Here is a 27,103-nt window from a genome sequence, read left to right on the forward strand (position 1 = left end):
GGATTGGCTGTGCTTTGCAAGTGCCAAGTTTCCAGCAGTCCATATTTGCTGGATTGGGACTGGGGCGATATTTCGTTGAGACGCGTCGCGTAGCTCGAGCGGGTGCGTTGAGGCGGGGACCAACATCTCGCCCGTAGGCATAAGCTTGGTGCACGACCCAATGACAGGTGCTTCACTGTTTCCTGTACGCTATTTAGAGGAATCGCACTGACCTTCCAGGTGATGCGATTTGAGTTCGTGCCTTCCTGCAGAGACGCAGGGTTCGAGTGCCTGGCCATTCGGAGATGCAGATGGAAAGGCTTGATGAACATAGCTGTCTGCGTCTGACCATTTTCTTTAGCATTAAATGCAGATGAGGGAGCGGGAGAAGAAACTGCATGTGCATCTACGAGAGTATACGCTTCACCCTGAAGTGGTACCAACCTTCGACGAGTTTCTCAGACTTGTCTGTCGCCGCAACAATCAGAAAGAAGCAGCAGAAAAAACAGGAAGCGACGCATTGACAGTCGTGTTGTCGAAACTGCTGGAGGGCGCGGGGTGACCTCCGCCTTTTCTCGCCTTTCTCGCAGCCCCCATTCTCGCACACGGACCTCTTCCGTCCGCGCTCTCGACATCGACCCAAGATCGTCTATACTAACCCCAACTTCAGCCAATAGAGGCTAGACCCTCAGAGAGAGGGAGAGCATAGCTGTTTCCCGAGTGCGCACGTCCTGTTCAACCTGACAACGACTGTAGCCCAATTGCCGGAGTCGTCTAAGTTTCACTCAGACTTCCAGTTGTCCGAGACAATAAGCTACCTGGTGAGCGTCGCCAGCAGCGCTGAAGAGAGAGCGCTACGCTTCTTCTGGACGAATCTGGGTCGCTTCAGTTACTAATGCCTTCGCTTTTCCAGTGATAAGGATCGGAGGACGGACCGCGTATCCAATTCTCCCACGTAGCAGCCATGGAGACTCCCGACGACCCCGCCCTCAACGGCCACGGCCACAGCCATGAGACCGTCCCACTCACGGAGGTAGTCTGGGTCAACCCGTCCGACTCGCACGGCACGCGGTGGGAAGGGTTCCTGATGTCTCAACACCGCGTAAAACCGTCGAATCGGCACATGGCAAAGTGTTCCTTCTGCCATAAGGTGTATAAAAACGGGAAACCGGATAAGCTGTGCAAGCACATGAAGGACTGTCCGGAGGTGCCGCATGAGTTTAAAAGGCAGTATTTGTCGAAGGTGCTGGAGGAGAGCGGGGTGGTGAAGACGGTGGGCGATATGACGGATGCGTCGTTGGAGAATACGCCAGTGTAGGTGGTTGCCCCCAACCAACAGCGAGACCCTGGTTAGAGAGGTCCCTCTTGCTCACTATTGAATTCCCTGGCAGTGTGCCCGTGCCACGGAAGCGCAAACTGGAGGACGGCGCCGACATGTCTGACCTGTTGAAGATCAACAAAAAGTCCGAGCAGCAGGCGCTGTATGTCCTGTTATCGAAGGCGCTCATCACCGCCAACGTCCCATTACGGCTGTTGAGCAATCCGTACTTCCAGGATTACCAGCGCAGGCTCGCGAGGATACCCTTCCACCCACCGGCGCAGGAGATCATCGGTCGAGGCTTGCTGCCCTTGCTGAATACAGAGTATGAACAGTCGGTGATGCAGAAACTGGGGCCAGAGCAGAACATGACGCTGTCTCTCGATGGGTTTGTGGATCTGTCAGGGAATAGTACATACGCGCTCATGCTTTCGCGAGCTGATGTCCTGAAAGAGCTGGTGGAGAGCTTGGAGCTGAGTCGAACGCGGCATACCACGGATGGGATACGGGAGGCGGTGGAGAAGGCATTACAAAAGCACAGCCTGGGGCTGCACCAAGTGATCGCCTTTGCATCAGACTCCTCAGACGTCCTGCTCGGCGTCCGGTCGCTCCTAGCGCAAACACACCCATATATCCTCGGCGTAACGTGTTGTTTACATGTGTTCAACCGCATCGTGAAGGACATCCTGGAACACGAATGCGTGGCCCCGATAGTGCGGACGAATAAGAAGTTGGCAAAGTTCTTTCTGGGGTCGCCGTTTTGGTCGGAACGGTTGCATGACTGGAGGCATAAGAATGGGCTGACACCTGCCGCGGAGATCAATAGCGATGGGCGGTGGTGCTCCATCAGTAAGGTACGGCGGAGCCTCTGCGGATTCAGCAGCGTGTGTGCATCCAGAGGTCGTTGATACTTCCCATCTCCTCGCATGGAAAAAAGGTCTGCTACAAAATCCAAACCTACGAAGACGGCTTTAAACATTGCTGGCGGCTCCACGTAAGCCGACCAAGCGACACCCCCTCCTTCCCCGACAAAATCCCCGAAATCCTCGCCGATCGCCGCCACTTCGCCGACAACCACTGCATCATCGCCCTGCTCACCCCGATCCTCGAAGCCATCCGCCGCCTCGAGTCCCGCGACACCCATCTCGGCGACATATGGAAGGAACTGACGAAAGTGTATCGCGAACTCGGGTCGCTGACGCTGCCGGGCTTGTTTAACACGATCCGCGCGGAATGCATGAGTATTGTGTCGAGGAGGGCGAGAGTGTTTTGGGATGATGTGTATGTAATTGCGTTTTTCTTGTCGCCGCCGTATCGGAGGGCTGCGACGTCGAAGAAGATACCGCTGCAGGATGTGACGAGGATGGTGCTGGGGGTGTCAAGGAGGTGGAAGTATACCTTTGAGGAGGCTTGCAGGTTGACGCAGCAGGTGAGTGTCACAGGGATCTTGGAGTAGGAAAGTGAACCCTTGGGTCTCATCTGACTCTCGCTCACGCAGATCGAACTATACCACAACAACGTCGCGCCCTACAACTTCGACCAAGGCCTCAACGTGCGCACCTACTGGACCGCGCTCCCCACCACCGCCGAAACCCTCGACCTCAAACGCCTCGCCATCACCCTTTTCCAAATCACCCCGCACGCAACAGGTGTAGAGCACCTGTCCAACATCTGGTCCTCCAAAGCCCGCACAAAACACGATCCGGCGCTTAACGTCGCCGCCCTACGAACAGCAGGCCTCCTCAACGCGCATTACAGGATCCATTGGTCTGAGACGCGGAGACCACCACTAGTTGGCACCTCCCAAGCGCTGGCGTCAATACCACAATCAATACCACAGCAACAACCGCATCCCACATCCGGGCTTTTTCAACCACCACCACCACCACCACCACCACCATCATCATCCTCGTCCCAAGCCCCAGCATTACAATCACCCCCCGACGTCCTTCCCTCCTCCGGCCTCGACGACCCCTTCGGCGCGCTCTTCGACGCCGATGACGTGGAAGAGTTTGAGCGCGGGGTGTTTGCCGAATCCGACGTGCTCTTCCCGGCCGACCGCGCGGATACATCGCTGGAACAGCTGTTTGATCTGAGTATGGCGAACGTGAATCTGGAGGAGGTGCAGAGTAAAACGGTGGGAGTGGGGACGGGGATGGTGGGGGTAGGGAATGGGGTGGAGTGGAGTATTGATGATGCGCTGATGTGATTTTTTTTTGGGGGGGGAATGGGGGGTGGGTGTGAGGTGGGAGAGGTGAGGATGGGTTGGTTTTGGAAGGGTGAGGGAACTGCTGCTCTGCTTCCAGGTGGAGTGTGGTGTCGTTGCATGGAAGGGGCCTTTCTATGAAGCCAATGGCTCTCGACACATCAGCGAGGGATCTCCCGTTCCTGGAACACTTGTATCATAGTTGGGGATTGGGTACTGAGCCGGAGAGTTACGGTGGCCGGGGGTAGGCGCGAGATGGGGATATGCAGATATGTTCCTCCCCGGCGCACGTAATCATTTAAGATCTTTTGTGTGTTGGCGGGCCCAGCAGCAACGTCGAAAATGGGTCTTGCAAACATGCATGTGTTGTAGGCAGACATGCGGCGGAAGGGACGCGAATCTTGCTTGACGCGTTCGCTTTGGCCCTCGACCAAGTGACCTCCAACTCCTGTGAGGTGTCCCAAAGTTATTTCTCAAGCACATGAATGCATAATGTCTATGCCGGTGGATGGATTAGATGAGGACAGGGGCAGTCTGTCTGTCCATGTGCGGTGTCGAGCGAGTGCGTGCGCAGCCCTAGCGGCCGCAATTCCAAAGGGACACAATCACGTTGGAGACGTTGACAGTTGAACTCAGATGCCGCTCAACTTTCCAAGGTCAAGTTGCACCCCCCCCCCCCCCCCCCCCCCCATACCATCTTCTCCAACTAGTGGGGCATCAACCCTCCTCCACACGTTCAGCAACCAAGACCCTCATAGCCTTCATAACAACCCGCGGGCATCTCCTACCCCTTGTCCGACAGCCAACCCGACAAGATGGCTGGCGTCCAACCGCCAATATTAGGCCAAGCAGCACCCACTTCCAAAGTGTTATGGAACCAGATACTCTTCCTCGCCACCGGTCTGCTCTCTACCCTGGGAATACAGAAACTGCATTATATGGTGAGTGGGGTGGGGTCATGTCCCGGTGGGATCTGTTTGTTGAAGCACTGGAACTCATTGTCGCGCGCATACTCCGACCCTCCTCTCGCGCGTTATATATAGGGTGCTGCAGGTATGTTCTTCAAAAGCGGTGTCGGGAGACGGTGGGAGAAGGGTTGCTAATTCATCGTGCCCAACGTATGCGTTTTGTAGACGGAAAATCGATGTTGACAGTCCTCACCACGTACATTGGTATGATAGCCATTATTCTCATCCCGGCACCCAAGTCTGAGAAGCGGAGGCTTTCAGGTGGGGTTTCGAATGTACCGTGGGCTTTTCGTGCGCGGAGTTTGATACGATCCTGCATGATGATTTTTGTTTGCGGGTACGGTATTGCCATCTTGCTAAAACACTCATAAATAGTACAGTGTCTTCAGTCGAGCACCCTAAAGTGCTTTTGGTCGCTGTTATGGATGTGCTGGGGAACCTGGTGCTGACCATTGGACAGTTCTCTGTTGGAAGCGGGGTAAGAGACGAGAGCGCAGAGACTCGTCGGACTTGGGGATTTGAAAGGGGCGAATCGACCATGCACTTGGAATCACGCACCCTAACCGCTGTCTCTTGTCGGGCGGATACACAGCTTTACCAAGTCATCTACGCATCCATGGTAGTCTTCACAGCCCTCTTCAGCTGGCTCTTCCTTCGCCGGTCATTGAACCTGGGACAAGTAGTCGGCGTGCTAGTGATCACATTCGGGCTCTCAATCAACGCGCTGGATAAGCCGCGGGAGGAGGAGGGGGAACATGATCCGTCAGGTGAGTATACATGCGGGGCGGTTGTTGAATGTTTTCGACGCGTTGGGGGGGGGGGGGGGGGGGGGGAGGAGCCGAATTGCTGACCCCACACGATGCATTCCATCCCACAGAAACGCAGCCACTCCTAGGCTTCCTGATAACCCTTACCGGAACCTGCATCTACTCCGGCGTCTACACCCTAAACGACTACATGATCACCTCCTCCCCACACCCCTCCTCCCCGCGCCAACAATGTTTCTGGCTCGGCACCTACAGCACCCTCATCTGCTTCACCGTGATGGGGTTCATGTCCCTCCCGACGCTGCGCGCGATGCCGCTGAACGATTCAGGCGTGATAAGCCTGTACGCGGCGCTGTGCGTGAGCTCGCTGGCGCATAACGTGACGTATTTCCAGCTGTTGGAGAGCACGGGGGCGGTTGCTACTGGTACGTTAGCCGTGGGTTTGTGTTTACGTGGTTGAGATGTGCATCCAGGCTCAGGCTCTATGGCGTCTACGTAGGCGTGATCCAAGCCCTCCGCGCCGTCCTCGTCTTCACCCTCAGCGACTACTTCTTCTGCGCCCAGGACGCGCACCAATGCTTCACGACCGTCAAAGGCTGCGCGACTTTCGTCGTCGTGCTCGGCGTGCTCGCGTTCGCTTCATCGAAACGAAAGCATGTGGATGCCGTGTCTCCGGCGACCGCGGTCGGCGGAGGGGGCGGAGGGAGCTATGAGAAATTGGAGCCGGGGAAGGGCTTTTTGGCGAGGAGTGAGATGGTCAAGGTTTTGAAGGCGTAGGGCCATTCCGGCGCCGCGTCTCAGTTCGGCATGTATTGCCACTACCGTGGCTCGACAGGGATGGTGGTACCCAGTAATTTTGATGGAACTCGGCGGGGGTAGAATTTGACCTTTGATATTTAAGCGGGGTTTTGGGACGGATGATGGAGGGGGGGGGGACCTTGTGCTTTCTGACTTGTGCACAATATATACCTAATGGATTCGCACATTGACCAGCCTTGTCTACACGATCATGCGATCGCGTAACGAAAAAGTCCCGATGCATTACGCCGTGTTTCTATCGATATAACACGGGGGAACCGTCGGTACACTATCCAAACCGCGAGTCCCCCAACAATCCCGTCCCGCCTCTACCTACACGTCTAACCCCCCTTCAACCATTTCCCTCACCCTCGCCCCCACCTCCCCTTCCAGATCCACCCCCCGCAAACACTTCCCAGCCTTCCCCCTCTCCCCGCTCCTCACATACACCACCGCCTGCACACATCGTGCAGCCACATGCCCGGGCTGCCCCTTCAACGCCTCGTTGACGGCTTCGGCCGCGTCCGCAGAGTTGGCGGTGAGGAGATGCAAGGTCGCGAGGCGGGTGAGGATGTTGGTGCGTTGCAGGGGCGTGAGTTTGGAGTCCGAGAGAGCGGTGTGGAAGACGCGGGTGGCGGCGGGGTAGAGTGCGAGGCGGGTGTAGAGGGATGCGAGTTCCTAAAACAAACCGAAAAAAGACGTTCAGCCCCCCATTGCCCGCCCGGAAGACCCACCCAAACGAATACATGTGAATGTGTGTGATATTCCTTTACCTCGTACCCGCGCCCCAACCCAACAGCGCGCTTCCACGCCGTCGCCGCCGCGCCCACGTCGCCTGCCTTCCACAACGCCCTGCCCAAGATTTTATACGCCACGGCCTGCAGGTTCGCGTCGTTGAGCTGCAAGACTTCTGAGATCAGCGCGTCGGTGAGTTGCAGGGTGGGGAGATCCATTGGTGTGCTGGGGAGGGTGGTAACGTCGGCGATGAGGAGGCGCGCCCAGCCGGCGATGAGGAGGGTGCGGCGGGCTGCGTGAGCGCTGCTTGTGGTGTCCGTGCGGGCGGAGAGGGTGATGGCAGCGTGGGCAGTCTTCTCAATAGCGTTGCTGAGTGGACCCATCCGGCTCTGATCCACCCCACGCGCAACCTCCCCCCTCAACCCCATCCCCAACGCCACCCACGTCCTCGCCACTCCCGGCCGCGCCCTCACCGCCTTCATCAACGTCCGTCCCGCCTCCCGTTTCCCAAGCGCCAAATCCACCACACCCACAGTCTCCACCCCCAACACGTCCCCGTCCCCGTCCCCACCACCAACAACCGTCGCAGCCGCCGCAACCCTCCCACAAGCTGCAGTCGGGTTACTCCTCCCCACATGGTCCGCCAACACCCTCCACCGCCCCGCAACCCACGGCCGTCTCCGCACGCTCTTACTCAGAAACCCCCTGGCAGCCTTCCTATTCCCCAGACACGCAAACAACGCGCTCAAAACCACATCCACGTCCGTATCCGCCGCCCCAAGTTTCTCAGGCTCGCTGATGTTGATCAGCTCCACGGCCGCGCTTTGGGCGAGCTGCACGTCCCCCTGTACGAGGGATAGCGCGCAGAGGGTGGACAGGGCGCGGACGTGGCCCGGTGAGCGGGCGAGGCAGGCGAGGAGCTGTTGTGTGGCCAGTGAGCGGTGTTGGTCGGTCCCCAGGGCGTAGAGCACCCTGCTGAGGATGAAGGTGACGTAGTTGTGCAGGTCCGGGTTGGTATCATCGGAGGCGAGGTCGAGGGCTTTTTCGAATTGGGCGAGGCCTTCGGGGAGGGCGTCGCTGAATGTCAGTGCGAGGGCGTGCGTGACGGCGGTGTAGGCGTCGCCGCCTGCGTGGGTTGATTGGGTCAGGGTGGCGAATTCGGTGAGGGAGGTGTCGAAATCGCGGGATGCGCATCGCACGCGGGCGATGTTCTCCGTGATCTGGGCCCAAAACCTCTTTCGCTCCTCCTCGCCAAGTCCCGTCGTTGCAGCCAGTGCCTTCCGCGCACCCTCATAAGCCCCAACCGCCCGTTCATACCATCCCTCTCGTTCCAACACAACCCCCAAAAGATTCAACGCAACCCAATCCCGCGGCCGTTGCCGCACAAACCTCTCCAAACACCTCACCGTCTCTCCACCACCACCACCACCTTTGCCTATCCTCTGCACAGCCGCCGCCGCATACACGAACCCAACCTCCACCCCGCCACTCCCCACAAGGCCATACCCCTGCTCCAAACTCTCCCACGCCGCCTCCCTCCTCCCACCCCGTTCCGCAACAACCCCCTGCCCGAGCCACGCCCGCGCACATTCCGGGTCAACAAACAACGCCTTACTGAACGCCTCCTGCGCTAAACCGGTGTTGTTGTGCAGGAGGTAGAAGATGCCGAGGTTGGACCACAGAGAGGCGGAGGAGGTCGGGGTGAGCGTGAGGGCTTTGATGAGGCTGTGTTGGGCGAGTTTGGGGTGCGTGTGGGATGTGTAGATGCTTAGAGTGGACCAGTAGATATCATGTAAAGGGTGGTGTTTGAGGGCCATTTTGGCGGCGGCGATCGCGTGGTTGAGAAGTGGGATTTTCGAGGCTGGGGTGGAGGTGAGGTGGGAGCGGTGGAAGTAGGTGAGCCCGAGGTCGTGCCAGTGGCCCGCGATAACCGTTGCAAGGTTTTCATCTTGGTCTGGTTTGTGCTGTTGACGGGCACAGAGATGCAATGCCAATTCAAACGCCGCTGTCCCGCATTCCAGTATCGTGTTTAGACCCTCCGAGCCCGGTGGAACTTGTACATTTTCCACTCTACTCCCAGTTTTCCCCCCCACAACACCCCTAACCACCCCCACCGCCCTCCCTACCACAGCCCGCACCTCCCCCCTCTCCGCATAAGCCGGCACCATCTCCACAAACGCAAGACACACATCCCCCAACATCTTCGCAAACGCATGCATCCTCGTCCGTTCCAGCGCCCCGGAAATCATCCCAAATGCTTCCCCAAGCAGCTCCGCACACCGTCCATCCCCGCCTTCCTCAAACGCCCGTCTCGCTTCGGCCACCAGCGTCTCGGCCAGCCCGTTCACGGTCGGTACATGCAATTTCGATCCACCCCTCTCGTCCGTGTTCGTCTCCGCCAGCGAAAGGGCAGCGCGGTACGCATCCACCGCGTCCGTGTACATGCCCAACCGCTGGTATATCCCCGCAACCTGGTAATGCAAACTCGCCGACTGCTGTTCCGGTTCGAGCTCGATAGCGCGCTTGAGCGCCTTCAACCCCGCGACGAACTTCCCATCGGTCGCGTACGCTTCCCCGAGACCTTCCCAGCACCGCACGTCCTTGGCGTCTACGCGGAGCGCGGACTGGAAATGCGTGATTGCCGTAACATGGTCGCCGCGTGATAGGGATAGGAAGCCTGATTGTTTGTGGGCCCATGCACAACGCGGGTGGCGGTGGAGGTAGGCATTGAGGATCGCTTGGGCGGAGATGACGTCGTTGTCGAGGATGTAGATCCGGGACAAGGCGCGGACGGCGGTTGGTTCGCCCGGGTCGATCTGCAGGGCGCGGGAGTAGCAGCGGAGGGCCCGCCGTTTGTCGTGGGCGATTTGGTGGTAGTAGTGGCCGAGGTGGGAGAATGTGGGCGCGTGGGTGGGGTCGAGTTTTGCGGAGTGGAGCCAGGGGGTGAAACAGCGGGTTTCATCGGCGCGGTAGGTGTCTCCAAAAAAAAAAGCGGGGTTATTCTCAGCATGGCTGCCAAAATGAAGTGAATGTGACAATCGATCCGTTGTACATACCACCCATAGCCCAATAAACACATCCCAATCGAAACAGCGTAAGCGCATCTTCCTTCCCTTGCAGCGCCTGCTCCAAAAGCTCCGCAGCCTTGCTCGTGTCCCCCTTCAAATACGTAACCCACCCCAACCCCGCCGTCGCAGCATGCACATCCGGCGCCACCTGCAATACCTTCTCGTAACACCTCGTACTCTCCTCGTACTTGTTCATGGCCGCCAGAACGGCTCCTAGCCCGAGTAATGCCGGCACGCTGTCCGATTGCTGCTGCAAGGCGACTTTGTAGAGCGCCAGTGCTTGGGGAAGGTATTTCGCGCCGAGGTGCTCGTAGGCGGTAGCCAGGCTGAGACGGAGGGATTGTTGCAGGGTGGGCCGGTCGTAGCCGGTGCGGTCCACAAAGGCTTTATCGATGGCAGTGGCTTCGATCAGGTGGTCGTGGGCTGAGCCGTGCTGGTGGAGTTCGAGATGTAGCTCGCCTAGAAGGCGTTGGGTGAAGAAGGGGGCGGTACGGTTTGGGAGGCTCTGAATCTCCTCGAGAGCTCCTGACGGGTCGTGGTCCTTCCTCCAACGTAGATACGCGGTGGCGATAGGTGCGAGATCAGATGAGGGAAGGGTGGCTACCATATCCATGATCTCGATGGGATACTCGTTGATGGCGACATCCTGGCTATCGAGGATGATCTCGCCCACCAGTGCAGATGTTGCTTTGCGCGTCGCCAACTCTTTCGCTAGACTGACAGCGCTCATGTACATCTTGAGTTTGTCCTCGTCAGCCACGTGGGGTATTTTGCGGTTCAGGTACTCGACGTAGCGCGAGCCTATGTCTGTGTAGACCTGCGAACTTCCCGCATCTGCGCGTTCTTTTGTGATCTCCAGGATGCTCGCGTACGTCTCATCGAGCTCTGACGCCATCAGCACCTCCTTTTCCACTTTGCTCCGCACCACGTCAACCGGGTCCGCATCCAGTCGTCGCCGCCGCAGTTCCACTTCTTTTGTGTACGTCTCATCAAAATGCTGCTGCTGGAGGTCTGCAATCCGCGTCCACACCGCGAGATTGTCCTGGGTATTGTCATGGAAAGCGCCACAAGGTGTCAAATCCTTGAGGACAGAGGCGGCTTGCGCTTTGTTGTTTGTTCGGATGTGCAGGTCAACCAACTTGTTGGTGATGTCCAGAGCCTTCTTTTCGTCTTTGCTGCAAAATGCTTGTCAGTCTCGATGATTCCAACATGAGAGATGAATGGAGGTGAAAGGCGCACTTTTCTCTGAACAAGGCTCTCAGCTGATTCCATGCTCCTACAAGTTTCTCATCGTCCTTTGTTTCCGTGTATAGATTCGCTAAGCCCTGTTGACGTCGCGAGCGTGAGTTTGACCATCACATATCAGCCATTAGACCCATCCAACCTTTCAGCCATCAACCATTAACCATCAACCATCAACCATCGAACGCGGACCATCAACGACCCTTCAACATAACAATACCCTGCTCGCTCCGCTCCCGACAAGGATGTTGGGTGAGAGACTGAACGGCGAGAGATTGAACGAAGCAAGAATAAGCTCGGCTCACTGACGCTCGCCATCCTCGAGCATTCTTGCGCCTCCGTCGCAATGGGACTCGTTGCCGCTCGCGTTCTCCTCGCTTCGCTCGGACCCTCAAGCATTCTTGCGCCTCCCTTCGCTCGGACTCCAGCGGAATTGGGCTCGCTGTCGCTCCACTCGCGGTACGCACCTGAAGAGCCAGAGGATTCTCCGGCGCGAGTTTGATAGCCTTCGTATATGCCTTTTCAGCATCCTGCGTGTTCCCAAGATGCTGCTCCGCTAATGCCAAGAACACGAGAGCGTGGTAGTTCTCGGGTTCGCTGTCCAGGATATCAACGCAGTAGTCCTTTGCATCTGCGTAGTTCTCCTTAGTTATTGCCTCCCTTGCACTCTTCAGCAGGCGCTTGACTACACTCATTCGGGAATTTATGGGGCAGTGCCACTTGGGGAGAATGGGATGATGTACAAAGTTCCTTCCTCCGACGCCTCTATACAACAGAGTGTCCGTATATTGCCAGCACGGCGTCTTTTTGAAAGCAGCGTGTGCGGTCGTGTTGGCGTGGGGAAAGCACGCAGCAGTTGATTGAAGGTGCCGTCAGTTGCGAGCGAGTGAGTCATAACATGTGGGATTTCGACAGGGAGACGACGGAAGGGACACAACACATGCGAACGACGAGAGGCCCGCCGGCTTTCCGAGCTACCCACTCTGTATCTGTGCTTTGTCAACCAACACCCGCTTCCGAGCAAAACACTGCTTGCTATAAGTTCTTGCAACTTCCGAGGCCCTCAGAGTCATCGCAACCGCCCTCCCGCCCTCCTCCCTCACTCGCCCCCCTCACTCCTCTTTAGACCTTGTCGCAGAACTCGCACCCTCCGAGTTCTCTCACTCTATAGCAGTTTAGCAGTATCCACCCGACCCCGCAATGGCAAACCCAACTCCAAACGGCGAACAGGCTTCCGAGTTCGACTCCATCGAAGACTCCATTGAGGCTTTCCGTAAGTGGCCGCTCATAGCCGAAGATTCTCGCTCTTGTTGCCACCGAACATTGTCCATAACTTAACGTTTCGAAACACCCACAGGCAATGGAGAGTTCCTGGTAGTCGTAGACAACGAGGACCGCGAAAACGAAGGAGACCTCATCATAGCCGGCGAAGACTTCACCCCCGAAAAGGCCGCATTCATGATCCGCTACACCAGCGGGCTGATATGCGTAACAGTAGCTCCAGAACGTCTCGACGAACTCCAACTCCCCTTGATGGTCCCCAACAACACCGAAAGCATGCGCACAGCATACACCATCAGCGTCGACTACAAGCACGGAACCACAACGGGCATCTCGGCAAAGGATCGGAGCACCACCACAAAAGCTTTGGCCAACCCGGCATGCAAGGCGGAGGATTTCAACCGGCCCGGTCACATCTTCCCGTTGAAACCGGTGCGCGGAGGGACGTTGAACAGGGTGGGCCACACGGAGGCGGCGCTGGACTTTGCAAAGCTGGCTGGGAAACAGCCCGTGTCGGCTATCTGCGAGGTCGTGCTGGATGACGGGCGGATGGCGCGTAGGGACGATTTGAAGGCGTTTGCGAAGCAGTGGGGGCTCAAGATGTGTACGATCAGCGACTTGGTGAAGTATCGCCAGAGGAATGGTCTTACTGAGCAGTGGTGATGGGATCATAGCATAGAGCTGTCGTAGCGGCTGGTGTTATCCTTAGACCAGACCATGAACCGTTCGCTCGCCACGTCTGATATAATATAGAGGAGTCAGTCTCCGTCTGCACATCCTTGTTCCCCGCATCTTCACATCCCGTCATACGATAATCTCTATCATAGCTACTCGCACATCCTACCCCTCGCATTGCATAAGTGATCGAGACGCACGTGAAATCGAATAAAATCTCGACAGGCGCGACGGCGAGCAGCGGCAATCATCAACCACGTCGAACCTCCAACTTCCAGAAAGTCCACCGTGGCATCCCATCTTCGACTGCCTGCTTCGCACATCCTTGCCCTGTGACAAGCCAACCCCCAGCCCTCATACAGCTCCTCAATGCGATTGTCGCTGACTTCCGGAGTATAGGGACTTCATCGCGACACCATAGAAAATTGGACTCCAGCACCGCTTCGTGGGAAACTTCAGTGATCAGCCTGCAGAAACCCATACTGTCGAGTCAAATAGTGCAACATGGTAAGGCAGGCTCTGTCGGTCCACCTCCGAGGCCGGAAGGAGGCTTTTGGAGCACAGCCCCAAAAATTGGAGACGACGATGCCGGACGGGTTGGGGTTTTGCTTGACAAGGATGGGGTAGCGAAATCTGACTCGCGTCTTCCGTTGCAGGTCGTCTTAGCAGCTTCGGTCACCACGAAGACGGGGAAGGGTATGTACGCTGCATTCTGCCGGCCTTGCCTTCCGGTTCGTTCGTACGGCATTCCGTGGGCTCCAGCGGACTGATGTGAATCCTCTCTCGCCCTCAGCCGTCATCTCGCGTCAATTCGTCGAGATGCCAAGAGCACGTATTGAGGGTCTGTTGGCGTCGTTCCCAAAACTAATTGGGGCGAATGATAGCCAGCATACGTTTGTGGAGACGGATTCTGTTCGATATGTGTACCAGGTAAGGGGAAGAAATCTCGCTTGCAAAAGTGGGTGACGGACATGAGGGTCGAAAACTTAGATTTGTTGTTCCGCACAGCCTCTGGAAGACCTGTACATGGTCCTAGTAACCAACAAACACTCCAACATCCTGCAAGACATCGACACCCTCCACCTCTTCGCCCGCCTCGTCTCAGACTACTGCCGCTCTCTCAACGAGCGCGAAGTCGCCTCCCAAGCCTTCGAGCTCGCCCACGTCTTCGACGAAGTGATCTCCCTGGGCTTCCGGGAAAACGTCAACCTGGCCCAGATCCGTACGATCACTGAGATGGAATCGCACGAGGAGCGCGTGCAGGCCGAGATTGCGAAATCGCAGGAGAAGCAGGCGAAGGAGGACGCAAAGAAGAAGGCGAAGATGATGGAGATGCAAAAACGGGAGATGCAGAAGATGGGGTATTCGGGGGGGACTGCGAGTGGGTTTGGAAGTGGCGGGAATGCGTATGGTGGGAGCGGTGGGATGGGGATGGGGTCGTCGCAGTATGGTGGGGGCGGCCCGGCTGGGTACAGGAGTGGAAGCCCTTACGAGCCTGTGAGGACTGCCACGCCGGAGCCTGAGAGGACCGCTTACAATGCGTAAGTTTATCCCCCATCGTCGGTGCGCTTTGCGATCGGGAAGGCTAACTAGGATCGTTTTCTTTGATAGACCAAGCACATCCAGCGGCCCCGCCCGCGGCAAAGGAATGCAGCTCGGAAGAAAACAAAACGACAACGCCATCGTCAACACCATCAAAGCGGACGAAGGCATCCCCGACGCGCCGCCCGTCGTCGTCTCCCCAACAACCCACCACCACGCGGGTCTCCCATCACCCGTGCATCAGCAGATCGTCCACACTGAAAGGTACGCACGAAAATCCTCTTCTGGTGACCGTTTCTGCTTTGATAATTTCTGATTGTTTAAATTATCGACAGCGTCCACGTCGCATTGGAAGAAAAGATTATCGTCACAGCTAACCGCGACGGTGGCTTAGAGAACATGGAAGTCAAAGGCGACATGCAGCTCAAAGTCTCCGACCCGGACCGTGCCCTCTTGCGCGTCGTGTTGGATATGAAGCAGGACCCGAGTATTCAATACAAGGTATGCCTGCCCTTGCACATTTCATCTCCAGTGTTAGGGTTAGTGATTGTTGATGTTGTTGTTGTTGTGTAGACACATCCGAACGTGGACAAGAAACTGTTTGCGGATAGTTCCATTTTGGGCCTGAAAGATCCCTCCCGGCCGTTCCCGACCAACCAGTCCCTGGGCATTTTGAAATGGCGGTTTGTGACGAAGGACGAGAGTCTTGTCCCATTAACCAGTGCGTAATTCCCATACCATCCCAATTCAGTCTCAAAATCGTGCGGAATGTGTGCTGATCGGCATCTTTTGTTTGTTTTTCCAAAAACAAGTCAACTGCTGGCCCTCCCCCTCCGGCACCGGAACAGTCGACGTCAACATCGAATACGAGCTCCAATCCCTTGACTTGGAGCTCCGCGACGTCATCGTCTCCATCCCATACTCGTAAGCCTCACTCTTCCCCCTTCCCCGCTCCCCATCCCTCCCTAACCCCCCATTCTATTTATTCACAGCGGCACAACTCCCCCAAGCATCTCGGACGCCGAAGGCACAACGGCCATCGACAGATCCCGCCACCTCGTCCACTGGCAGTTACCGACCATTGATAAAACGAACAGTTCGGGCGTGTTGGAGTTCACGGCTGAGGGGGATGATGCGGGTAGTTTTTTCCCGATCAGGGTGTCTTTTGCGAGTGGGAGGACTTTTTGTGGGGTTGCGGTAGGTTTTTTGGCGGGGTTTCGTTGTTGTTGTATTTGTGTGTTGCATTGAAGACGCTAAATTTTTACGGATTCTTTCCTTTTTTTTTCTTAGGTTAAGGATATCACGGCTGTTAATGGCGGTGAACCGGTGACGTTCTCGCAGCAGACGGTTTGTTCGACGGAGGAGTACACGATTGTGTAGCGCGGTCACTACTTTCATGTTAAAATACCTTCGCTGGGAATATTATGTTGATGAGATGTCAAAGGACTTGGTCTTTTGAAGTCGTGGAGGATCTTTGACTGGCTGTGGGATAAATCTCGATGCATCTGGGCAGGGGGGGGCTGTGAACTGAGCCACTGTTGAACCCATTGTGAGAACCCCACGGCTTTGCGCATGGGTGGCATGAAGGAGGCTCCCCGTTGAAAATCTTCGAGAACTTCAATGCCTCGATTCGGAGTGGGACATTGACGTTTCCATACGCACCATGATTCCAAGGGTCTATCACACATTGCCATGAGGGGATGGATGCAGTAGATGTGGACGAGGAGTGTCCAGGTCTCGATACCACTCACGGTCTGACAGTGTGATAACGTAACCGAAGCTCCGCACGCGTAACTTACGCGTCGCTACAGACCACAAAACCCTGCTGGAAACTTGCAACCCGCTTCCCGCATGTCGAACGCATACACCCCACTTCTTCCACTTCCCTCCCAGATCGCTGCCAGCAGAAACTTGACCTAGACCCGTGGGGTAAAAAACACCCCGCTTCATATCGTCGCCCGGAGGACCCTTTCCTCCGTTTCCAGATTTGCGATTTGGAAAAAGTACAGGTAAACCCGCGGTGTTTCATAAATACTACAGTACGGTCGCACGCACTTCTGGTCAGTCGACGGCTTCAGAGAGGCTGCAAGAGCTACGTGATGGATGTGAGTTCGTCGGTGGGTGTTTCGCCCCGGTCGGGCGGCTGGTGGGAGGTATGTCTGCTGTGTAGCATGAAGATTCATCAACAACCTTGGCCTTCCTCCCTCTCTCGCCCCGAATCGCTCCCGTGGGTGGATGACGACGAACCCACACCGAGCAAGGGCAAATGGCGAGATGAGCGTGCAGGCCGATTCTGTCGCGCCTTTCTGTCTTGGCCCCTGTGTCGGTTTGGGGGCCAATTCTAGTTGTTGAATAGGATGCATCTAGAGCTGGCCTGTGCGCATTGATACCCCGGACACTGTCGCAAGATGAGAGCCGCGGCAGTGAGGTACCGCCGTGCGGATGCAGAGTTGTTGGTGCCGATTCATCTCTGAAGCCACCGGCATCTCTCCCCTGCAATTTGATATGTTGTTTGATATGATCGATGCAGATCAAGCTGCGGCCATTCACCGGATGCCTCCGGAATGACAAGTCTCGGCGAGAGGCCTTGTTGCAGCCCGATGCGCCGTCGGAAAGGCCACGGGCCCTTTACCGGCGGATCCAAGCGCCCAAAACAGCGTCCTTCGACAGCCTCATGTTCTCATTACAGAGATGTCCGATACAAGGATAGGGGAAGCTCCGGGGAAACCGTGGATATCAGGGCCGTTTGTGAACATTTGCATATCAGCCACGGTCCTTGTGTTCGAGCGGTCGCCAGCATCCTTTCTCCCTGATACAATTGCAACAACAAAGGCAAAAAAAAGGGTTAAATGCTTGTGAAGAATGGACATACAGTACAAGCGGTGATTGAGATGGCTTATTGTGTACGAGCCAGCGTCCTTGTTCGGTAAGAATGGACGTATGATTGATTCAATGGGCGATGTAAGACGTGTCCGAACGGACCCAAGAATCGCTCCCTATTTTTAGGCTTTCCCAACCCCGCCCCATCTTGCTCCGCCTTCGTGGGAGAATGGAACAACCGACTCATACGCTCACAGAAGGACGGGCGAACAGCGCAGGGATGCTGTCCCTGGGAGGCATCCTGCTGTTGCTCACGGAGCTTCCAGAATATTCTTCAATTTCAGGTCCCAGTCGTTCTTGAGAAGTCAAGATTGCGTCCCGATTTTACTCTACCCACTCTACCATATTCCCGCCAGCCTTTTTGCGAATGGATTTCCACCACGATGGCGAACCATCTTCGGCCTTTACGGCCTCCGAGGGCCGTCCGCGTACTTCGAAAACGAGGCGGGATTCAGCGTCAGCATCAGCGTCACTCTCCCGACCACTAAAGCCCGTGCCCCAACTCAGACGCCGCCGCACGGAAGCAGGAATCAGCGGGAGGCCAGAAGCTCCAGAGACGATAGTCATCGGCAAGAGTATCACGTACCCACCGCCACCTGATAGCCAGTTCCGGCGCATTTGGTATTATATTGACGGTCCGCAATTGATGCGATTACCCGTCGCACCGCCACCTGAAGATGTCCTGCCGGAGTTCAAGTGGTCCGTGCCCGGCCTCACACGCTACTACGGCAAGCGATATCCTTTGTTGTTTGTGTGGGGCTTGTACGCTACGGCTCTGGTCTGTTGGCTGGGAATTATTTGCATACCACTTTCTTCGGGCGCCGGGTATGCAGTCAAGGAACCGCCGTCCACAAGCACCGAAGGCGCTGGGAGGCCGCCACCTCTCATAACAATACCCATCAACTACACGGTATACATCTTTGTGCTCTTCCCGTTTTATGTCCTTTCCGGCACGCTGTGCGTTGGGTATTATTTCCACAGCTACTCGCCTGAATTCTGGTTGCTTCGCGCCTGGGATTTCTTCTTCTGCTTCATACCCATGATGGTCATACCCGTCGCGGCGAACCATATCATGTACAAATACCAACCGGAAATCATCGAGTCGAAAATCTGGGTGTTCTGGACCATTATCCTCGGCTGCTCGTGGGGGATATGCTACATCGGCATCCTGAACTTTCGGAAGCAACGAAAGTGGACTGTCTTCACGCACTCGAGAAGGGCATCTCTCGCGAGTTCCCCGGACGGCGCTGCGGCTAAGGGTGCGTCCTCCGACACGGAGAATCCAAGGCTCTCCACGACCGAGAAGTCAAGGGGAAGTATGGCGCGACACCATCACCATGACCCGCGCTGTAGCCCCGAAGCCGCCGCCGATCCGTATGGCAAGCCGGAGCCGATGCCGTTTCGGACAATGTTCTGGATGTTGGGTCATATTGTTCAGCTTCTGTGCCTTTATTATGCTGGTCAGGTAAGCCCTTGGCGCGTTGTCCCCCTTTGCCCTGCACTGGAGAGCCTGAAAGATGCCTGCCATCACCTAACATTTTGATGCTCGTTTTTAGATCTTAACCTACGTCTATTTCGAGCACGCTCCGTATCATCCCATCGTTGAATTGAGTACGTAACACCACATTGCCGACGGGATTGTGTCTATGGATACGTTTCTATTTCCTGATCCCATATTCTTTATTCCTCGCAATATAGTCTGCATCCACGTCTTCACCATCGGGTTCAAAATGGTGTCCCGCCTGAGTGGAAATTACTTGGGATTGAAATTGAAGTAAGCTGCGGCGCGGAGCACCTTAGTCGGGTTTCGCAAACGCGGACTGACTAAAGCGGGCTATGTTTCTCCTTGCAGAGTCACCCATCTCGCTGTCGCGGGGGACATGTTTTCTACGCTTTTGCATTCGATGTGTAGGTAGCTGACATGCCAGGTCGATCTGATTGTGCAAAAGTCCTCACGGAGATGTATTTTACCTTCTCCGCGATCTGATATCGGGGCGCTATAGTCTTGAACAACCTCTACACGGTGGACCAGTCCTCATCTTGGTGGGTCATTCCCATATTCGGCGTGTTGTATGGCATCCAGGTGAGTTCGGGCCACTCACACCCGTACGCAGATCACGATATCGGTTCATATCGAGTTTCCATCTCACGTACCTACCCCAATCTCTTCTTCACGAAGCGCTTTATCATGATCACATTGAGATTAACAAACCTATGGCAAGCTCTTCGGAAACATTTATGGAAGACCATGGTCAGCGGATGGAAGAAACTTCATCAATCGCCGTCACCACCAACCGAAACGCCTAATACCGCTCAACGATCGGAGGAGCCTGACGGGTTAGAAGCCGGAACGAATGTGCACCTGGAAAATTTCAGCGAAGACGCGGAAGACGCCGCGTTTAGCTACCCATTGCCAGACCTCGAAGCGCGGGACGTGGTAAACGCTGGCGCCGATTCGGATCTGGGTTCGAGACGATATTCGGAGGTGGGGACGCCGCCGCCACGGATATCTGTCAAATCATCCTCGTTCGAGGACCGCAAGAACCCTAGTCCCACGGCGGACATTGTGGAAGGGTTCAGGTCGTTGCCCAGGCCGAGGGCGGACAGCAGCGCATCGTTTCGGCCGAGAGCGGGTACTACCGGAGCCGACGCGCTGGCAAGACCCAGAGCCGATAGCAGTGGGGCTATGGCGTTATCCCGGCGGATGTCGAATAGCAATGGGACGGCGGGGGGAACAATGCCGCGGATTATCCGCTCGGGACCGCTCACACCGAAACAGGGGCAAGGGTCAAACACTTCTGTCTCGACCGGCCAACGAATGAACGCGTCGAATGGCAACCCGCAGATTGCCAAAACGCAGTTGGCGGCACCTGGCGAATTCGAGCCGGAGATTGCAGAGGAAGAGGATCTCCGCGACATCACGCGAAACGCGTCCGAAGCAACCCCGCATCCCAACGGCAAAACAAATCCACTGAGCCACCACCCCCGCCGCCCCTCCACCGCCTCCTCCCGCTTCTCAACCACCGAACCCCACCCCGACACCTGGCCCTCCTACGTCCACCTCCACCTCCTCTCCGAAGCCCACGGCTGCGTCGCCCGCGGCCTCACCATAATCGCCTTCATCTCCTCCCTCCAGCTCCTCCGGTACGGCCCGAACGCGCGACACTACCATACCCTCGCGCCGTACTTCATCCACGACTCGGCATACACCGCCATTGTCACCCAGACGTGCATCACCTTCGCGGCGGAGCTGGTGGCGAGTGCGTTGGGGCATTGGTGGCTGTATGCGACGACGGGGATCACGGTGTGGCAAGAGTATCGGAGGTTTGTCGGGATGTATCCGGAGGTGGCGGTGTTTGAGGCTTTGACGCTTTTCCATGTGCTTTTGGATTCGACGTTTATGCTTATTAAGTTGGAGTTTTGACTGCGAAAACCTAAACTCACGGAACCGCGCAAACGGATCGGGACACTTGATTGAGCGGTTGGATGCGAGGGATGCACAGAGGGTAGCGGCAGCGGAGTTCATGCTAGGCACGAGTGAAAGTCATAGCAGGGATAGGACAGGTTTAGGACATATGTAGATCAGCGGTAGGGCCTGATAGGACAAAATGATGGAGGGCGGGATGTAAGGAGGGGATGCTTCAGCACTGTCAATGAAAAACAGCGCAAGATGGTGCATGAGTACAAACCGATGAGTACTTGGCGTCTCAGCGACTCGGAAGGGTTTGCTCTAAAGGACCTGAGGAGCAGACGTGTGTGCAATGCAAGAATACATGTCCGCAATTCGGAGAACTGAGGTAGGGCAGATTTGAGCCTGTTCTACTAATATTTACGATATTCTTCCCCCGACCGTTGGTCGTAAAGGGTATGTGGGGAAGGCGGCGGGTGTCAAATATGTACTCTATGTGCAAGTCATGGTGAAGCCCAGCGGCCGTGGAGACCTAAGCTCCCCTCCGCCGCTCGTCGTGCAATTCTCCATCTCCTCCACCCAGCCTTCTAATCAGTCGTCCGACACATCACCGGATTACAATGCAATCTCGGCCCCCTCCCCACGGTACCCCTCGCACTCGAAGTCTCCGACCCCGCCGCCTCCCCATCCTCCTCAACAACAACAACCACGTCCCCTCCCCCCTCCGCCTCCTCCCCCTGTCCCCCATCCAAACTCTCCAACTGCACAGTCGCATGATGAATACCGTACTTGTAACATAGAAGATTCTGCGCTTCGGCGAGGATGGCGTGGTAGTGGGTTAATGTTAAAGGTTGCGGTGTGGAGGCGCCTGGGAGGTCGGGGAGGATTTGCAGGTGGGCGGAGAGGGACGGCTGGCGGGGGACGTGAGAGATGGGGGTTAGTTTGGGAGGGACGGCGGGGCAGGGGGGGGTTGGGTATAAAGCAGGGGACGGTGACACGTACCTTGCCCATTGTGAGTGTCCAGATGTGCAGATCATGGATGTCGGCCACGCCGGCGATGGAGCGGAGGTCGCTGGCTACTGAGAGGGGGTCTATGTCTGCTGGTGTTGCTGGAGGGGGTAGAGTGGACATTCAGATGAGAACCCCCAGAAGACGCGGGTAAGACCGGCATTTCGGGGGATCCTTTTACCTTCCATAAGCACAGTTAAGCTATTCCACATCAGCTGCACAGTCGTCGCCAGCACAAACACCGAAAACACAAACGTGCAGATCGGGTCCACGATGGTCATGTCGGGGTTGACCCAGATGATTGTGGCGGCGATGAGGACGCCGATGGAGCTGATGAGGTCGCCGATGACGTGGATTGCGGCCGCGTGGACGTTTATGTTCATTGCCTGGAGGGTACATTCGTAAGTGTCAGGTGATAGCCGTTTGATGGCTTTAAATGTGCGTTCATACCGGCTTCTTTTTTGGTGCTGCGTCGTGACCACGGAGCGGTCTCTCCTCGATGTCATGGTCGTGGTCATGCTCGTGGTCGTGGCTATGCTCATGCTCATCATGGTGAGAATGTGAATGCCCATGGGAGTGGCCATGCGAATGCCCATGCCCATGCCCATGGTCATGACTCCCATGCAAAGTCAACCCCAGCACTATATTTATGCCCACCCCAACCGCCGCCGTCGCAAACATGATGGGCCCGTTGATGGGGACCGGGTTCCGCACCCTGTCGATCGCCTCATATACTAAGAATGCGGTTAAGATCCAGATGAGGAAGGTGGAGAGGATTGCGCCGATAATTTCGGCGCGGTGGAAGCCGTAGGAGTGGCCTGTGGGGATGGGTTTTGTGTATTAGTTGGGGACATTGTGATTGTGATTGTGAGGAAGATTAGGATGGCACCTACGTTTTGTTGCTGGCTGCTGGGACAGGTATAATGCTGCGAGCGATATGGCGAAACCGGCAATGTCGGATAGGAGGTGGAAACTGTCGCTGAGGATGGCGAGGGATCCTGTTCAGAATTGAAGTTCAGAGCGTGGCTCATCAACCCATTAATCACCATTTATCATCGACCCAGCAACCCATCAACAACCATCAACATGGAGCAGATGGTTGAGGGATACCCTCCCTGCTCGCTCCGCCCGCGACAAGGAGGTTGGGCTATGAATGAGTGATCAGCATTCCTGCGCGTCCAGCCCAGTTGAGCTCAATATCGCTCGGAACCTTCAAGCATCCCTTTGCCTCTGGGCCAGCGAGCTCGCTATCGCTCTCATCCTCAAGCATCCCTTTGTCCGCCATGGAAAACCACCGTCGCTCGCGCGCACTCTCCTCCTTATCCCTCAGCTCACCTGCCCAAAACCCCGCAACCAACTCCACCACAAAGAACGCAAAACACAGCCCCGTCGCAAGCAACAATTTCCGCTTATTATGCTCCACATCAGAAACCTCGGTCTCCGTCTCTGGACACGCTTTAAAAGACTGTGTTTGTGACTGGTGGCTCCGCTCAGAGCTCTTCCCTACACTAGCAGGAGCAGTTGGAAAAAGCATTGGAGGGCCGTCCTCTCGGGTGTCGGAGATATCGGCTGCTGCTGTAACGGGGAGCATCGTTGGAGATTGGAGGCTGGGTGAGTTTGGTGTTGGAGGTTCTGAGGCTGAGCTTTTCGCCGGATGTAAATTTGGAGGGCGAATACGGCGGCAGGAAGGTTGGCAATCACGACCGGTCCTCGTCAGATCGCCCACAGACAACGATGGCAAGTTGTTCTAAATGTACTTCACGAGCACTAAGGTATGCAGCGTATTCTCGGATGTCATTATGAGGACTGGTTCAAGCGAAGGAATGGGTTGTCCACCGGTTCCGTTGATCGTTTGCCGAGGCCCGACGGACAACACAAATTTGCACGAGAAGTCGCACAAAAATCGTCATCGGCAAGAGGGCGCCACTTAAACTGCATTTGATCTGTCCATCCAGTCACGTGACGGCCGGGCAAGTCGAATTGTCTTCCGTGAAATTAAATACAAAACAACGGGTCACGGGACACAGCTCCGCCGCTGTTGCTTAAAGCTTGTAAGTTGGCAACGGCTGCCCTACATCAAAAATGCATTCCAACCTGAGCTTGCGCTCGTATTGAAGAGTGTGGGAGATATATACAATATGGTATGGGGCACGAACAACGAATACACGAGGAACGCAGGGTGGATGCATAACTTGCACTTCAGCAGAAGATAAGGAAAAGTGGTGTGCCGTCTACATAAGCTCCTCCATAACGTTGACCGGCTGCTTCTTCTTGTCATCCACCTCCTCGTGTTGAACTGCCTCCGCTTCGTTCTCAGGGTACTCGTCCTCCAAGGTGGGGTTGAACGCTGGAAAACAGAACAGGGGTCAGATATCGTTGCCATGAAAAACGGGGTCGAAAACACAGAACGGTACTCACCGAAAGAACCCTTTGGCCAGAACGTCGACGCAAAGATAATGACACCGGTGCAGGTGAACATAACACCGGGGATCCACTTGAGGTACTCCTCTTGCTGGTGGATCTTGTCGGCCTTCATCGAGTCGAGCCAGTTTCCGATCACGGGGGAGATAACGGCGTAGATCACAATATACGTGACATACAAGAAGGACATGACGGCGCCGAGGGTGGATGTTTTGCGGTTGTGGGCTGTGTGTGGGGGGGAAGACGGGAGTCAGACGCCGTTTTGGAAAGAGAAACGATTTATGACGAGGGGAACATACCTGATTTGCTAACGTGGGATTGGATGAACGCGGAGAGGGACACGTCACCAGCGGCCCAACCGAAGGAGATGGTGACCATGATGGCAGCGAGCACCCAAGCGGTCGCGAGCGGGGTGATGCCGAGGCCGGTAGGTGTGATCGCGGAGTACACCCACGCGATCGAGAGTGTGAGGGCATCGAGACGTAACCAGGGCAGAGGGGTCTTGATGGTGCTTGTGAAGAGGAAAACGAAGAACGCACCACAGAGCTCGCCAAAGTTGGATCCACCAACGATCAGCGGACCGTAGGAAGCCTCGCCGAGCACGAGCTGGGCGTAGTTGGCGGCGACACCGTTCTCGATGTATCGGTGCAGGACGAGGGGGATGGAGTAGCCGAAGATCAACCATGTGAACCGACGGTCGGTGAAGATGATTTTAGCGCCGAACGCGACTGATGTGCCGAACGAGGCGAAGGCGCCCAAAATGCCCGAGATGACACCACCGTGTGCTCCGTCAGGGACGTCGCTGAGCTGCTGGGCTTCCTCGCTGGTGACCTTGATCCGCGACCAAAGGAGCGCGGCGCCGACGAAACAGAATGGCGTGGTGATGGGCGCAAAAGCCTTGCCCAGATTCAGAGCCATGAAGGTAGCGAAGAACGCTCCCCCGGTACCGGCAACCTCGTAGAAGATATGCACCATCGAGTCCATTCTCTTCAGCTTCATAACGTTCCCACCCACCATGTCACGCGGGATGATCCTTCGAATAATCTCCACCATGCCGTGCGTAAGCCCAGAGATTGCAAAGATTGGCACAACGATCCTTGGGTTCCAGGCTCCAACCACCGCCTTGCCATCGTCGGTCCATTGCGGAGCCTTGCCCCCTGTCGCACCCTCGATGATCATCGGAATACACGAGATAACTGCAAAGCACGCGATCGCAAACGCCAAGATCGCTCGAATCGGGAACCGCACAAGCAGCGGCGCAACGACGATAGACCCGACGCACTGCAGGGCTTGGTTGAACCCGTCGAGGTATCCGGTCATGGTGAATTTCTCGCTCTTGGCTAACCGCTCCAGAGCGAGAGCCTTGATGGTTCCGTTGAAGGACTCGAGGCCGAACTTGTACAGCATGATGCCGGTGATGTAGAACACGAGGTTGCGTTTCTCTTCACTGGTGAAGCGGGGGACCACTTGCTTGGCTTTGGCGAGGTAGCCCTGCTCCTGCGCGGCAGGCGATGGGATTGTTGCTTGCGACATGCTGGATGGTCTTGGATGGGATGTGTGTTGTGTTGTAGGTATGGTATGTGGGCGGAAGGAGACTGTGACCAGCACGAGAAGCCAACCAGATGAGGTGTGAGCGACGGTTTCAAGGGGCTAAAGAGGAAACGAGGGTCTGCCGGGACTTGCCAAGCTTTTATATGCGATGCCAAGATAGGCGGCTTTTCTCCCTTGTCCAACCTACTCCGCACCGAACGGCAGACTTGTTCATGTTTACTTCTTCCCTCCCGCAAGCAAGCACGTTTTCGCAAAAGTGATCCCACAGCGAAGCCCATTGCCCACCGGCACGGACTCGGTTCAAGGTTGATAAGTTATAACCACACATCCCCATCTCCCCCGTCCCACGTTTTCGCCCCTTCTAACTCTCTCTCGTTCCAAATTGATTATACCCAAGTCACTTCACACCACGCCCGCCTCTGTGGTCAATTTGTGTTTTTGGCTCATTGGGTTCCGGGCACATGCAAAAGGGACTATCTTTCCAGTAGACCGGGCTTAGCCCAACGTCATGATTGTCCATTGTTCAAAAGTTATCAAACGCTGACCGTCCCCCGCCCCGATTAGAAAAAAGTGTTTATTGACGAGTTGGGGGGGCGGGCTCGGCAACGTGTTTTGGGACTTTAAGGTTTTTGGCGCTGGCCAATCAGGACGCGTTAATGCCGACACGTTTTGCCGAGGGCTCCGGCTCGAGGGCTGGGAGCACACACGATGCTCTCATTATTATGCAACGTTCCTCAACCTGCTTGTCTCATTGGCTACCGGCCTGGCGGCCTTACCATGAAACTCTGAAACCTACGTATTTAGCAGTTACAGTACCTCCGAACCGTGTGAGCCCCAGTTGGTGAGAAAGGAACCTCAAAAACAAACACATGGAAGGGGAAGCAAAAAGAAAGAGGGTAACTCACAGCAGTTTTCGCCCTGCCATATCCTTGGCTTGAGTCGGTGATATGGGAGAGGGGGGAATAAAGTGATTTGGTGGAATGGTAAACCTCGGTGATGGCGGTGCTTGTAAGTGCCTAGCGCTGCTCGTTCCACGGACACGCCATGGAGTAAGGCTAGCGCCGAACGACTGTGGGCACGAATAGCGCGACGATCAGAAACTGACCGCGAACGTGATCATCGGCCCGAGGTAAGCGACATCTGATACTGCACTTTCTGTATGAAAAGGGAGATGAAAGATTGACTGTTCTATAAATGTTCAAACGAAGATAACTCCACCTCTCTTCCCCTCCTCCAAAAATGCATGTCAGTCTGC

At 56.0% G+C, this 27,103-nt stretch overlaps 9 protein-coding genes across 9 annotated transcripts; 6 read left to right on the forward strand and 3 right to left on the reverse strand.

Annotated features, from left to right (window-relative positions):
* Nucleotides 1–550: 550 nt before the first annotated feature.
* Nucleotides 551–3,992, forward strand: EV422DRAFT_524947 (uncharacterized protein). The gene is made up of 5 exons (XM_053070017.1): nt 551–800; nt 893–1,293; nt 1,371–2,151; nt 2,235–2,726; nt 2,796–3,992. The coding sequence occupies exons 2-5, from the start codon at nt 944–946 to the stop codon at nt 3,504–3,506; spliced, it is 2,334 nt and encodes a 777-aa protein (XP_052926982.1). The 5' UTR covers nt 551–800; nt 893–943; the 3' UTR covers nt 3,507–3,992.
* Nucleotides 3,993–4,170: 178 nt separating this feature from the next.
* On the forward strand, nt 4,171–6,419 carry EV422DRAFT_524948 (uncharacterized protein). The gene is made up of 6 exons (XM_053070018.1): nt 4,171–4,444; nt 4,547–4,556; nt 4,637–4,732; nt 4,852–5,238; nt 5,349–5,663; nt 5,738–6,419. The coding sequence occupies exons 1-6, from the start codon at nt 4,319–4,321 to the stop codon at nt 6,013–6,015; spliced, it is 1,212 nt and encodes a 403-aa protein (XP_052926983.1). The 5' UTR covers nt 4,171–4,318; the 3' UTR covers nt 6,016–6,419.
* EV422DRAFT_619118 (uncharacterized protein) lies at nt 6,370–11,902 on the reverse strand (the record flags this gene model as incomplete). Its single annotated transcript, XM_053074056.1, has 5 exons — nt 11,549–11,902; nt 11,079–11,164; nt 9,828–11,014; nt 6,810–9,748; nt 6,370–6,714 (listed from the first exon to the last, which is right to left on the reverse strand). The coding sequence occupies exons 1-5, from the start codon at nt 11,774–11,776 to the stop codon at nt 6,370–6,372; spliced, it is 4,785 nt and encodes a 1,594-aa protein (XP_052926984.1). The 5' UTR covers nt 11,777–11,902.
* Nucleotides 11,903–12,062: 160 nt separating this feature from the next.
* Nucleotides 12,063–13,254, forward strand: EV422DRAFT_524961 (3,4-dihydroxy-2-butanone 4-phosphate synthase). The gene is made up of 2 exons (XM_053070019.1): nt 12,063–12,354; nt 12,439–13,254. The coding sequence occupies exons 1-2, from the start codon at nt 12,282–12,284 to the stop codon at nt 13,023–13,025; spliced, it is 660 nt and encodes a 219-aa protein (XP_052926985.1). The 5' UTR covers nt 12,063–12,281; the 3' UTR covers nt 13,026–13,254.
* On the forward strand, nt 13,255–16,253 carry EV422DRAFT_524964 (uncharacterized protein). The gene is made up of 10 exons (XM_053070020.1): nt 13,255–13,544; nt 13,694–13,733; nt 13,831–13,967; nt 14,046–14,578; nt 14,649–14,843; nt 14,915–15,080; nt 15,153–15,300; nt 15,392–15,503; nt 15,572–15,776; nt 15,870–16,253. The coding sequence occupies exons 1-10, from the start codon at nt 13,542–13,544 to the stop codon at nt 15,957–15,959; spliced, it is 1,629 nt and encodes a 542-aa protein (XP_052926986.1). The 5' UTR covers nt 13,255–13,541; the 3' UTR covers nt 15,960–16,253.
* A 1,339-nt stretch (nt 16,254–17,592) lies between these two features.
* EV422DRAFT_524968 (uncharacterized protein) lies at nt 17,593–19,036 on the forward strand. Its single transcript, XM_053070021.1, has one exon. It carries the CDS (start codon nt 17,827–17,829, stop codon nt 19,000–19,002), a length of 1,176 nt encoding a protein of 391 aa, XP_052926987.1. The 5' UTR covers nt 17,593–17,826; the 3' UTR covers nt 19,003–19,036.
* EV422DRAFT_409770 (uncharacterized protein) lies at nt 18,934–21,206 on the forward strand. The gene is made up of 4 exons (XM_053067024.1): nt 18,934–19,233; nt 19,312–19,367; nt 19,463–19,542; nt 19,639–21,206. The coding sequence occupies exons 1-4, from the start codon at nt 19,106–19,108 to the stop codon at nt 20,881–20,883; spliced, it is 1,509 nt and encodes a 502-aa protein (XP_052926988.1). The 5' UTR covers nt 18,934–19,105; the 3' UTR covers nt 20,884–21,206.
* A 1-nt stretch (nt 21,207) lies between these two features.
* On the reverse strand, nt 21,208–23,558 carry EV422DRAFT_409733 (metal tolerance protein 1). Its single transcript, XM_053067023.1, has 6 exons — nt 23,212–23,558; nt 22,770–22,874; nt 22,327–22,694; nt 22,058–22,262; nt 21,871–21,977; nt 21,208–21,779 (listed from the first exon to the last, which is right to left on the reverse strand). Exons 1-6 carry the CDS (start codon nt 23,465–23,467, stop codon nt 21,456–21,458), a joined length of 1,365 nt encoding a protein of 454 aa, XP_052926989.1. The 5' UTR covers nt 23,468–23,558; the 3' UTR covers nt 21,208–21,455.
* A 549-nt stretch (nt 23,559–24,107) lies between these two features.
* Nucleotides 24,108–25,830, reverse strand: EV422DRAFT_566350 (uncharacterized protein; the record flags this gene model as incomplete). Its single annotated transcript, XM_053072425.1, has 3 exons — nt 24,108–24,223; nt 24,295–24,522; nt 24,597–25,830. The coding sequence occupies 3 exons, from the start codon at nt 25,828–25,830 to the stop codon at nt 24,108–24,110; spliced, it is 1,578 nt and encodes a 525-aa protein (XP_052926990.1).
* Nucleotides 25,831–27,103: the final 1,273 nt, after the last annotated feature.

This window comes from Fimicolochytrium jonesii (assembly GCF_025526975.1).
Source record: "Fimicolochytrium jonesii strain JEL569 chromosome Unknown EV422scaffold_7, whole genome shotgun sequence".
In the NCBI taxonomy this organism is placed as follows: domain Eukaryota; kingdom Fungi; phylum Chytridiomycota; class Chytridiomycetes; order Spizellomycetales; family Powellomycetaceae; genus Fimicolochytrium; species Fimicolochytrium jonesii.